The sequence below is a fragment of the Castor canadensis genome, chromosome 4, assembly GCF_047511655.1.
Source record: "Castor canadensis chromosome 4, mCasCan1.hap1v2, whole genome shotgun sequence".
NCBI lineage: Eukaryota > Metazoa > Chordata > Mammalia > Rodentia > Castoridae > Castor > Castor canadensis.
This window is the reverse complement of record NC_133389.1, coordinates 52,945,503-52,958,206: the sequence shown is the minus strand read 5'-3', so window position 1 is coordinate 52,958,206 and position 12,704 is coordinate 52,945,503. Positions and strand designations below refer to the sequence as shown.

Genomic DNA, 12,704 nt, shown 5'->3' with positions numbered 1-12,704 from the left:
TATCTATAAACTATAGTTTAATTTTTCCTGTTTTATATATTTTTATATATGTGACATCAGTCTATATTCATCTTTCCAAAGTTTGCTTTCTTTGCAGGGAACTGTGTTTTTAGATTGATCTGTATTGATATTCATGGCCCTAGCTTATTCACATTTACAATTGTAAACATTTGGCTTTTCTCCAAAAAAAATGTTGTGATTATATACTATGTTGCAATGAATATTATTCTATGTATCTGTGAATGCTATTCATTAGTGCTATTCTGAGCAACTGCAGGTGAGTTGGGTGTTTGTAAGATATACAGCATATACCTCTATGCAGCGTTATTTTTTGGTCCTGGGGTTTGAACTCAGTGCCTTGCACTTGCTAGACAAGCACTCTACACTTAAGCCACACTCCCAGCCCTTTTGCTTTTAGTTTGTTTTTTTTATCAGATAGGGCCTTGGATAGTAATCCTCCTATTTCTACCTCCAAAGTACCTGGGACCACAAGTATGTACCACCATACCCTTCCTCCATCCAGTTTCTTGACACAACCAAAGGAGCCACTTTTAGTAGGAGAGCAATTTGAGTTCAGGTCTATAGCTTAATAATTTCTGTGTTCTCCTACCCAAGGGTGCCAATGTATACTAGGTGTTCAAAAGCACTTGCTTACTATTTTTAAAAATTAGTTTCCACTAATGCTGCTTACTATCTGCCAGGCGCTATTCTACATTAGCTCACTTAACCCTAACAATTTCATGAGGTTGGCTATTATTTACTCTTCTCTATAGATGAAGAAACTGAGGCACAAAGAGATGAAGTGACTGGACCAAGGTCTCACATCTTATCAGTGACAGAGCAAGAATTAAACCAAGACAGTCTGGCTTGGTTAACCAGTTCTTAACCACTATGCTATACTATAGTTCAAATTTTGTCGAACAATTAGTGAATCAACACAAGACAAAAGTTACAGACATAGTCCTTTCCATTTGGTTTTTACAAAGTTTTCCAGACTATACCTTTTCTCTTTGTTTCTGGCTAAAGACTTTTATGTTGTTAGTACTTCTCTTTTCTGAAAGAAAGGGCAAGTTCTGAGGCTCAAAACAAATGACATTGAGCCTAGAAATCAACCATGGTGCTCCAGGGCAGTGGTATTCTAAGTTGGCTCTCACTGCCCCAAACATCTCATATGGAGCTGGACAGGAGCCATGGAAAAATACAAGATATTTCATTAACAGTAGTCCCCCCTAATCTTGGGTTTTGCTTTCCAAGGTTTCACTTACCCACAGTCAAGTGCAGTCCAAAGTTACTAAATGGAAAATTCCAGAAATAATTCATAATTTTTATATTGTGCACCATTCTGAATGGAGTGATAAAAATCTTGCACTTCCCATTCCATTCTGCCCAGGACCTGAATCATCCCTTTATCCAGAGTATCCATGCTGTATGTACTACCCACCCCATGATCACCTAGTAACTATCTTGGTTATCGGATCAACTATCTCAGTATCACAGTGCTTGTGTTTGAGTAACCCTTATAGAGAAACCTAATTCTACATCATAACGTTTAAACTATTCACCTTACTTCATCTCATCACATAGGGTGAACATAGTATAATAAGAAGAGGACACTGCACACTACTTTAGGACAAATCATGAGGGAAGAGTGTCAGGAATTCAAGCAAATAATATCAGGTAAAATTAAGAAAAGCTGATGCACCAGTGCTCCAGTGCTGGAAAATTACTATAATCCTATGTCCTCCAACCTCAATAAACATGGAGTCTCCAATTTTCAAATCATGAGAGAGTAGGTCCTGTGCAATATCATACTGACACATTCTGACCATGGAACCCTCACTTGACCTTGCAATAAATAACAGTTTAACAGATGGGCACTGGAAGAAAATCCTTCCTGCCTGCATAAACTCAATAAATAGAAATTGCCAGAGGTCCCTGATACACCAGAAAATTTGGGGGGGGCAGGTTAAGATCATGTGCATTTCTGAGGGGTGACAGAAGGAAATCAATCTTTACATTTTAAACCACCAAAGAAAGAAAGAACACCAATGCTTGAGTAAATAAATGCCTTTCCTTTCTTGGTGAATGTAATGTGATACCTAGCTTATCAAAGAACTAGCCTCAGCCGCGACAACGTGAGGGCACCCACCTTATTCGCAGCATCTCTAGCCTGCTGAATAAGTTCTCGTATTCGGTCCACATTGTCAGAGATGTTTCCCAGGGGGAGCAGTTGTTCGTTGATACTTTCAATCTTACTCAAGAGATCGGGCAGTTTCTTGGTTAATTTCTTTACTGTTGATGAGATTCAACATCAGGAATTTAAAATAGAGCACTAAGAAAAGGGTAAATGCAGATGTTCTTACTGACAGTATTTGTAAGTGGCATGTTTGGGCCCCTAAAACTGAACAGGATCACAATCAGATAATAATCAGATAACACTTTTTGTAAATGCATCATGAATTTTATTCTACAATGTAGTTACCAAATCCTTTTCCTTTACCACTATAGGAACAATATGTACTTTTTTAAATGCTTAATAATAATAACTTAACATGTCTTGATTCAGAATTTATCACTCTGCAAAAAGAAAATCAACAGCACTGTATTAAAAAAAATAGCTTTCCCAGTCTTTCTAATAGAATATTTACATGATTTGAATGTATTATGTGAAACTGTTTTACGTTTTAATTTTATCTCAAACTTTACCAGGAAGAACTGAAATAAACCGAGGCACATAACAAAAGAGAAATGTCTAATCTGTCTTGATCAAAGGATGCCTGATACCTGAGTTATTGGCATCAGTTAGAGCCTTGTTGAAGTCTTCACTCTGTGTGCTTCCATAGGTATCCTTAATTCTTCCCAAGTCTGTCTGAATGGGGTTGAGCCCATCTAGAACCTCACTTGTGATGTCATTGGCATTTTTGACCATGGTCTTTGCACCACTCATGATGTTATCGATGTTGCCTATGGCATACACAAATAAGGAGACATAAGGATCTAAAACATTCAACAGAAGAAACCAAAAACAGTGATCCAGACAGATGATGACCTCTCTGTATCCCACGGAGATCATCACGGATAGTAGTGAGGTTGGTGTCTATCAGTTCCTTCTGAACTGACACAATTTCCAGGGTTTGCTGTAGGTTGTTGAGAGCTGGACTGATTTCTAAAAGAAAAGAAACATCAAGAGACAATTACTTTATGGATTTTGATCTTTCATTGACATTTATGGCCTCTTAGTGGCCAGTGTCTTCAGACCACGGACCAGACTGATACCTCAGGTTTCATCTCAGAGGTGCCCACTGCATGTGCCTGGACCACAGCTCTGAGGCCCTCTGGTTACAGGGGCCAGAAGCACATCAGAACTTTCTGGTGGCTGGCTCCTTGGGAAGGGAGAGACTGAATAACTTAGCAGACAGAGGCTAACTTCCACTCTGTGTGGAGAAGACTGTGCTTACTGAAGGATGTGTCTGTCTTATTTTTTACTGTATCCTGACACACAGTGTGGTATGTGACACTAGTCAGGACTTAATACTAGTACATATTTGTTGGATGAATAAAGTGTATAAATGAACATGAACAATGCAAGGTTAAGAAAGGAATGTTTTTGAGGCAGTCAAACATTTGCGTCCTTTGTGTCCAAAGTAGACATTGTTTCTGTTCATTTCCAAACTGACACATTAAAAAAATTCCATGAAAGGGTGCTAACAAAACATTCCTAGCTGATAATATTGCCATCTTTGGGTCATGGAAAATGACCAGAAGACACTTTAAAACCATACTGATGATATATGAACTACATTATGATTCAAGGACTATTTTGCTTAGCAATGTAGTTAGCATTCCAACCTACTTAAAACACAAATCCTGGGTTGGGAGTGTAGCTCAGTGTGTGCTTAGCCAGTGTGAGGCACTTGGTTTGATTTTCAGCACCTCAAAAAAGAAAAAAAAACCAACCCTACAAATAAGCAGGTGAAAAAAGAGAATCAAAAACTACACTAATTCTACTTCTAAACTCAAATTTTAGAAAGAAAGAAGTTGCCATACCATGAAATCTTAACTCTTGAAATTTGCTGAGCAAACGATTATCCATTAGTACCTATATTTCTGCATTTTATTTTTCATATATTTAATGTTTTAACTCTTTAAGGCAGCATCCAATTCCTCCGAAAGGATTAAGAAACTCAGCAAGGACCATTGGCTTAGATACCTGCCCAGCCATGAGCCCACAAAGACCAGAGAGTTTAAGAGACAGCATTTTCAGACCTCAGGAATTTGGTGAGCTTGAGGCAGTTTTATGCTTTAAAAAATTAAATGAATGAAAAAATTTCAAAGATAAAATTTATGTTTAAAAAATCCTCATGTTTCATAGTAGTGATTTTGGGTATTTTTAGTTGCAAGGTTTTAGGACTTAAATTTTGAAGTAGTTGCTCTAACAATCTGGAATGAATGATCTTGATATGGGTTATCATTGTCATGATCATGGGCGAATTAAGAGTCCTCCACAAGGTCAGGCCAAAATAGGACTATTACATTTAAGACTTCTCTATATATTTATAAGACACTAGTTAATTTCAGATGGATAGGAATATTTAGGAAATGGGATGTACGAAACTGATAAAATAAATCATGAATTCATAAAGTAAGCTCTGCGTTGGCATTGAAATTCAGAAGGAACACTCCATAAGTTGTTTAAAGTCCCTGAGTATCCCTGCTGCACCCCACCAATACCTTGCTGCAGCTTCTTCTGTGTTATCTTGGCTTCATTTAACAGTTCATCACTGTCAGAACTCAGGCTCTTAGCCTTTCTTGGAAGATCTTCCTTTATCACTGTCTGAAAGCAAAGCATTTATCAGCCTTAAACATACACTATACTTTAGGAAATCTACGGTAAGATTTTTCACCCTAGCCCTGAAGTCCTTATTTTTAAAGGATGAACCATGAATGATGAGAAGGGGTAAAAAGTACACTGTTCCCTAAAAGATATGGCTAGGACTTTAGGTAGACATCCGTGGTTTGGCGAGATGAACCCATCTCTGTGACTGATATGTGCGCTTATTGTGTTGCTTGTTGTCACTTGTACAATACTCCCCACGATAAAGGAAGAGAGAACTTAAGTTTCTTTTAGATTTCTAAACTTTAGGACCTGAAAGTCTTCAACCTTCTAAGATGGCCTATCCTCCTAACCTTGATGTTTGATATTTTTCAGCTATAGAAATATTATATGGTACATGTTAAGATCTCACAGGACCTCACAGACACGTGCAAATATAAGGTCAAATCACCAGGAGAACATGATAATCAAATTGCTTATATGAATCTCTTCTTTTTTTTTTTTTGGTGGCCTTGGAGTTTGAACTCAAGGCCTCCTGCTTGCTAGGCAGGTGCTCTTACCACTTGAGCCACACCACCAACCCAATCTCTTTCTTCTTGGTAAATGTTATACTTAATCACAGCATAAAAGCAGACCTGGCAAGAAGCAGGTTTGTTTAGGTTCAAAATCAATTATTGGTGTAATTTCTATCTGATTTTACAAATAATATTTAAGCTACACTATAGACATCAAGTAGTGAAGTATATATAGAAATAATACATGCTTATAGCAAGTTCAAGTCTATTCTATATAATAGGTTCTGATTTAAAATAAACAATGCTTTTTAAATATTCCTCCACGCACATGAAAAGAGGGTAAGAAAATAAGCTGCTTCCAGAGAGAATCTAAGAGAACGTGCAGGTGCAGCTCCAGGTCCCCACCTGGAGGGCCGACTCAGATGCACTGGTGGCCTTGTTGGCAGCATCCTCTGCTGCTTTGATGGCACTGAGGATGTTCTCATAGGCAGTGGCAGCATCCACAGCACAGCGTACCAGCTCATCCCCACTGGCATTTCTTTTTATACTGAAGACAATACAGGGAGGACAAGGGTTAGGTCCTTTAGCAGCCTTCCTCTGTACATGGACACATGAGTGGTAGCATCTGTGGTAATGCCCCAAGGACACAGCTGGGAATCACCCCTATTCCTGGTCTGGTTTTGGCTAGGCTATGGGTCCTGGATGGAACTTTTGCCTGGACTCTGCCTTTTGCCCTGTTTGGTATACCCATCCATTCCAGCCAAAAGCCCTGTTCGGTGCTTGAGCAGCCTGTGACATTTGAATGTCTGTGAGGCAAGCACTCACTCTTCCAGCTGCTTTGCCAGATCCTGCAGAGATTGTGCGTGCTTTTCTGCCTCCATCACCAGGGGTGCTTTGCTGGCAGATCTGGAGAGTTCTCTCACTTTGTCACTCAGTTCTTGTCTTGTTCCTTTCAAAGTGCCAGCTAATTTTTCATATTCCTATTTTTCCAAGTCAACAAAAACAGAGTAAGTTCAAGCAAAGAATGTATATATCATTTTCTCAAACTCTGTCATAAATGATGTTTTCAATGAGAACCGATTTACCACACCAATTTATGCTTGGTTACTTGAGATAGTGGCATTGATGACATCCCCCACCCAAGTTTTACTATCATCTTGAACATCTACCTGCTGGTGGGTACCTCATTTAGTAAATTAGAACCACAATTCCATCATCAAGGTAAAGTTCTGCTAAACCAAAGGACTTTTTATAATATAGAAACAGCTATTAAAGAAAGACACTTTCAAGATGCCCATTGGGCTGCTAAGACAGTTCATCAATCCTTTATCAAATTAGTAAGGCATGCTTGATATTTTAAAGAAAGAATTGCAAATTTTTTGTTATCACAAAAATGATTTGTTCATTGCAGGCAAATTGGTAATCTGGATGGATTTAAAGAAGACATGCCGTTCATCCCCCCACCAGGGGAGAACCACTGTTAATGTTTTGGGATGTTTGGTCCATTCAAAAGACATATACTCAAATTTAAGAACAGATCAGCCCATCTCACAGTCTCCTGGCAACACAATTGGAATGTTCTCAGATTTTCCTGGAGAACAAGCAGTGTCCTATACCTTCTGGCTTTTGTCCATCAGCTGCAGCACATTGTTCATCTGCAGCAAAGAGGAGTCTGCAGTAGTCAGGTACTTGGTGAACTCACTCTGCAGGGAATCAATTTCTTTCACTTGTCTCTGGAGAGAATAAAAAGGACATCTGCTTGAGCTCCATGACACACTATTGGAAGACACAGACACATTTATGGGACAAGAGCACATACGTAAGTCAGAGCCACAATTTTTTTTTTTTTGAATCTAACAATGGTCTAGGCAACATACTGCCATGTTGCCATAGTTTCCTCACACTATGTGGCAGTGAGACAGGGCTTACCACTGTTGAGGGAGGCTTCTACAATAGGTCGACTCGAGCAACGAGGTGGGCATATTACTAAGCTCTGGTTTGGGGGAGCAGAATGAGACTTTAAATAAACTAGGATCAACTATTACTCTGCCTGACAGTTACAATGAAGATACAGCAGGTATCTGAACAAGAGATGACACAGGACAGGAGCATGCCAGGATGGAAGGCTGACAAAGGTCAGGACCCTACTATTGGAGCCTGCTTCCTTTGGCTCCCTGGCACAATCAGTGATCCAAACAGGTGTTACTATCTAAGGAGGCATTGGGAGCTGTCACCACCAAGCTCCTCTTCTTTGGGAGTCATCCTATGTTATTCAACTCTGGCCTTAATATAATTTGATAACCCCTCAAACCTTTGTTATTGTTTTGGTGTAGGATATTCACCATAAAAAATATAAACTAACTAGGCATGGTGGCTCACATCTGTAATCCCTGCTACTTGGGAGGTGGAGGCAGGAGGATTGCAAGTTTGAGGCCAGCCCTGTGACAAAAGTAGCAAGACCCTGTCACAAAAACAAACAAATAAAACTGAAAGAGCTTAGGATATAGCTTAAGTGGTACAGTGCTTGCCTAGCATGTGCCAAGGCCCTGTATTCAATCCCCAGCATTACTACAAGTATGCTCTAAACTCCGTTATTTCAGCTTCTGTGTGTGGTCTGCACTTTACCTTCTTTCTTTCCTGTAAGGCAGGTAATGGCTTCAAATGTCTTTGCTGGGGTTTACAATAATGATGCTTACATATCAATTAAAGTATGCCACTGGAAACATATGAAACATGCTTTGAGTTAACTCTAATGTGATGACTTTCTCATCTACTTTTTTGGCAACATTATTCCCCCAGTTCTTGTTCAACCAGGAGAAGCTGAGGCAGTTTGTGAGGCTGTTTTTGTGATTTAAGAATCTTTCCTGGTAGCTGCAGAAAAGAAGCAATCCTGGTTCTGTATTTAATGGCTCATTCCTGTTTGATCAGGGTCTGAGGTGATACGATCAGACAGGCACCTAGTCATTCCCTTTATTAGCAACAAAGACCCCTGCTCCCTCATCCCTACCATTAATAAAAGCATATGGCTTCCAGCTGTGAGCTCACCTTGATGGCTCCCAAAGCCCGCTCATTTTCATGGTTGAGGCCAGCGGCCTGCTTTGCCCGGGCATCTGCTTGCTGGAGCACAGCCCGCAGGTCATGGAGTTTGGCTTCATAATCATTTAAAGCATCTCTAATATTCTTAACAAGTCCATTGTTCTCCACCTGGTGAGTTCCCAGCCAGCTCCTTATCCGGTTCAGCACTGTAATACATCACTTTATGTTTCCCACTTGAGAAATGAATGTATTGAAGCTAGGTTATAAAGGCTACAGTCAGAGAATCAAGTACCTGCTCAAATTCCTTGAACTTTAGAGGAAATGGGGAAGGAAGCTAAAATTTATGTAGACTTATTGTCTGCATTTCCTCATTTAGCATTCATGGTAACCAGGCAAAACATCATTCTCATGTTACTGACAGGAGGAATGACTCAATCTTACCTGCCACACTTAGGACTTGAACCAGAGTTGCAGAATATAAAGCACATGTTCCCTCAACCACTAAAACTGCCACCTTTCAGTTAAAAGCCAATACTAATTTAACATTTGAGCACTAAAATGTTACAGAAAAGCTACCACTACCTGCATATTAATCACACACACATCATTTTACCAGAGAACAAATGCCAGTACTTGAAAAAAAATACACACCGAGCTAATGTCGCTCAGATTTGAGCTAGTGAGGCAAAACTTTTAGACAGGCTGGGCACAGAAGCCCAAACCTGTAATCCTAGCTACTTGGGAGGCAGAGATTGGGAAGATCATGGTTTGAGACAAGGGAAGGGGGTACAGTTAATGAGACCCCATCTCAACAATAAGCTGAGAGTGATCGTGTGCATCTATCATCCCAGTGTAGACGGCTCATGGTCCAGGCCAGCCCAGCCTAGGCATAAAGTGTGATGCTATACCAAAAATAACTAAAGCAAAATGGCTAGGGGTGTGGTCCAAGTAGTAGAGCACCTGCCTAGCAAATGCAAAGTCCTAATTTCAACCCTCAGTATTGCCAAACAAAAACAAAGAAAATTTTAGATATATTCAGTTCATTTCTATGATATTCATGTTTTTGTTTTACAATGGTAGTACTAGTATCAATTTGTAATTCGAAAACCCTACAGTGTAAAGTAACCATTAAAAATGATATAATAAGGGCCAGGCATGGTAGTACCTGGCTAAGCAGGGGGAAGTAGGAGAATCATGATCTGAGGCCAGCCCAAGACAAAAACTGAGAGATCCTACCTGAAAAATAAACTAGAGCAAAAAGGGCTGGGGCCATGTCTCAAGTGATAGGGTACCTGAGTAGCCAACACAAGGCCAAGAAAGAGGTGAAAGAACATAAAGAAGAATGAAAATGCAGTTTTCCTTTAAGCTTAAGGAAAACAGGTTTTCTTTTGCATGATGGTAAGATGTTATATTTTATTCTTGAGACATTTCTGGGCTAGTAGTGGTGGGAGGGCAATTCTCCTTTCTACCATTTGTTAAACTGATTGAAATGAAACCTTCCCTATAACCAGAAACTCTATATTGTACTTTGTATATGATATTTCAAACCAATCAGAATGGACTAGATGAAGAATCTGGGCGGTCCTTACAGAGTTGAGCCTCTCTCTTTTCAGTTTCTGCTTCTCTGAGGTGCTTTCCAAAATTTCGGCTTCGCATTTCCCTCATCATGCGCTCAGCTTCTGCCAGCTCTCTGGAGAAGTTGCCCAAAGGCAAGTTGTTTTCTCCATCTGTCCTGGAGATCTGCTTAAGAAGAACTGGGGAACATCAAGAAGTTTATTAAACCGGGAGTTCTGGGTTCCAGTAGGCTACTTTAAAAAAAGGCAGAAACTTTTATGAAGGTTTCATATTCATTTTTTAGTTCCATATAGGATGTTTTTCAGAATGTTAAACTCACAAAAGGAAATTCTTTCAGCATACAATGAAGGTTATGTAACAAAAGTATATTTAATTGAGCTGAGTAACTTTTCTTACTGTGCACATTCTGTATGACATTTTTGATCTTCGTGTCCAGCTCTTTTACACTTTGGGTTGTCCGATCAACATTGTTATACAATGTTTGTGCTTTTCCGGAATTTATTTGAGCCTACATGAAAAATAAACTGATTAGCAATAAATTAGTTGATGGGGAAAAAAAACTTGAAAATATTTTGAAAGCAAAACAAAGAAAAAAATAAGAAAAGAAAAAAGTGAAGGTAATTAACCTAACACATTACCTTTTCTTGCAAAGTTTCAAATTCACGATTCAAGTTACTCAGTTCTTTTTCCAGGCCATCCAGTTTTGATCCATGGTTTGAAATAGCAGAACGGTAGCTGAGCAACTGATTCTGAAAGTAAAACACAAAATTAATCTCACTTTGGAGTAGAAATTTAGACTAAATCCTCTCAACCTGGCAAACGTGGTAATGAAATGAAAGGACTCTTTTAACAAAAACAGTGCCAGTTCTACAGAACAAACTGTGGTTTTTTGAAGTAGATTACATAAGTAATCTATTTTCTCATGTAAATTGTGATATGGCTTTAAAATAAAGAAGCTGTGGTAGTCAGCTTTCTGTCATTACAACAAATACCCGAGATCATCAACTTACAGAGAAAAGGGTTACTTTGGCTCACAGCTTTACCGGCTTTCGTCCATTATCCATTGGCCCCCACTGTTTTGGGCCTGTGGTGTGGAAGCAAAATTGCTCACCACATGGTGAGCCAAAAATGAAGGACAGGAAGAGAAAGGGGCTGGGGTCCCACTACCCTCTTCAAGGGCATGTGTCAAGTGTCCTCAAAACTTCCCTCTAGGCCCCACCTCTTAGAGTTTCTACCACCTCCCACCACTCCAGGAACAAGCCTTCAACACATGAGCCTTTGGGGGACATTTAAGATCCAAACTATAGCAAATATAAAAACATGAAAAGACAGAGATACTGTACTTAAATTAATGACCTAATCTTGTAAAAATAAATATCAGATACTACTTATCTGATATATTAATTTCTACTTAAATTAATGACCTAATCTTGTAAAAATAAATATCAGATACTACTTATCTGATATATTAATTTCTAGATTCTAAAATACATCCAGTTTTTAAAACTCTGTAATTAACCTGATAATACTAAAAGTAGCTAATATGGCTACTTTTAGTGAAACACTTATCAGATTAAAAGATTCCAGTCTAACCAAGCTATAGGGGAATTCAGAACTTATATAGTTGAATACCCTTATATTACAAATGAGAAACTAGAACCGTAAAGAAATTGGGTAACTTGTCTATATTGCATAGTTGATCAATGATTGCTTCAGGTTACAATCCAGGTAGTTTGTCCCTTTTTTAGAACTACATTACCTTATTACATTTAAATAGTGATATTGCTGAATATAATATCTAGAGCAATGATTATTTTCAATTTTTTGGAAAACTGTTAATATCTTCAAAAAATTGATAAGAATAAAATACTATTGCCTCCATTTGTAAGTTGGAGACAATTTTTAAGACTATATGCTTGGAAGTTTAGGTCCAAACCCTAGGTCTACTGCTTATTTATGAGTTGACCAAAGCTCATGCCCTAAATCAGCAAACTGGGGATTATAAATTAAGCTGTAAGGTTAGTTTTGGTGGTAAGTAAGCAAAAGTATTCTAATATGTCATGTACAAGTGAGCATTCAAAAAATATTAGTTCAACTTCCTAATGAGTTGTCACAGTTTTTGTGTGAAACAACAAGAAGACATTCACTATAATTTAATCCCAGCAGAAAACCTGGGTTAGAGGGACAGTGGGAGCTGACAGCCAGTGGTTCACACCTGTAATCCTAGCTACACAGGAAGCAGAGATCAGGAGGATTGCAGTTCAAAGCCAGTCCTAGGCAAATAGTTCATGAGACCCTATCTTGAAAAAACCAATTAACAAGAAGGGCTGGTGGAATGGTTCAAGCAGTAAGAGTGCCTGCCTAGCAACCGTGAGGTCCTGAGTTCAAACCCCAGTGCTTCCAAAAAGAGGACAGTAAGTAAGGCATTGTCTTTAGACTTTTGTCTCAACTGGAATTCTTCTAGAACCTGCTCCCCATCATGTTCTGCCTGTGTGATTTTAACTGAGTCACTTAGCTTTTCCATGCCTGGTAAATGAAAATAACATTGTTTTCCATATAGGGATGTTGTGAAACTTGACTGAAGCACTTAGCACAGAGCCTGGCACACAGAAAGTGTACAGAAAAGTGAAGAAGTATGGGCTGAATAAAGGAAATTAAAGGAATTCACATAGCTTCCCCTTTTTACAACATGAAAGCTAGTCTTTTCCTCTCCTCTATATTAAGTCTGAAGGGATGAAAAAGAG

At 38.9% G+C, this 12,704-nt stretch overlaps 1 protein-coding gene across 6 annotated transcripts in view; it reads right to left on the bottom strand.

Moving 5' to 3' along the window:
- Lama3 (laminin subunit alpha 3) overlaps positions 1-12,704 on the bottom strand; it is a 293,352-nt gene that overhangs the window by 47,777 nt on the left and 232,871 nt on the right. For all 6 annotated transcript variants that reach the window (XM_074070176.1, XM_074070177.1, XM_074070178.1 and 3 more), the window contains 11 exons: positions 10,599-10,709; positions 10,357-10,468; positions 9,975-10,139; positions 8,395-8,591; positions 6,966-7,082; positions 6,175-6,329; positions 5,755-5,896; positions 4,732-4,834; positions 3,050-3,166; positions 2,785-2,964; positions 2,150-2,292 (listed from right to left, as the gene is read on the bottom strand). In XM_074070176.1, the coding sequence (XP_073926277.1) occupies positions 2,150-2,292; positions 2,785-2,964; positions 3,050-3,166; positions 4,732-4,834; positions 5,755-5,896; positions 6,175-6,329; positions 6,966-7,082; positions 8,395-8,591; positions 9,975-10,139; positions 10,357-10,468; positions 10,599-10,709 (1,542 nt within the window). The remainder of the gene's footprint in view (positions 1-2,149; positions 2,293-2,784; positions 2,965-3,049; positions 3,167-4,731; positions 4,835-5,754; positions 5,897-6,174; positions 6,330-6,965; positions 7,083-8,394; positions 8,592-9,974; positions 10,140-10,356; positions 10,469-10,598; positions 10,710-12,704) is intronic.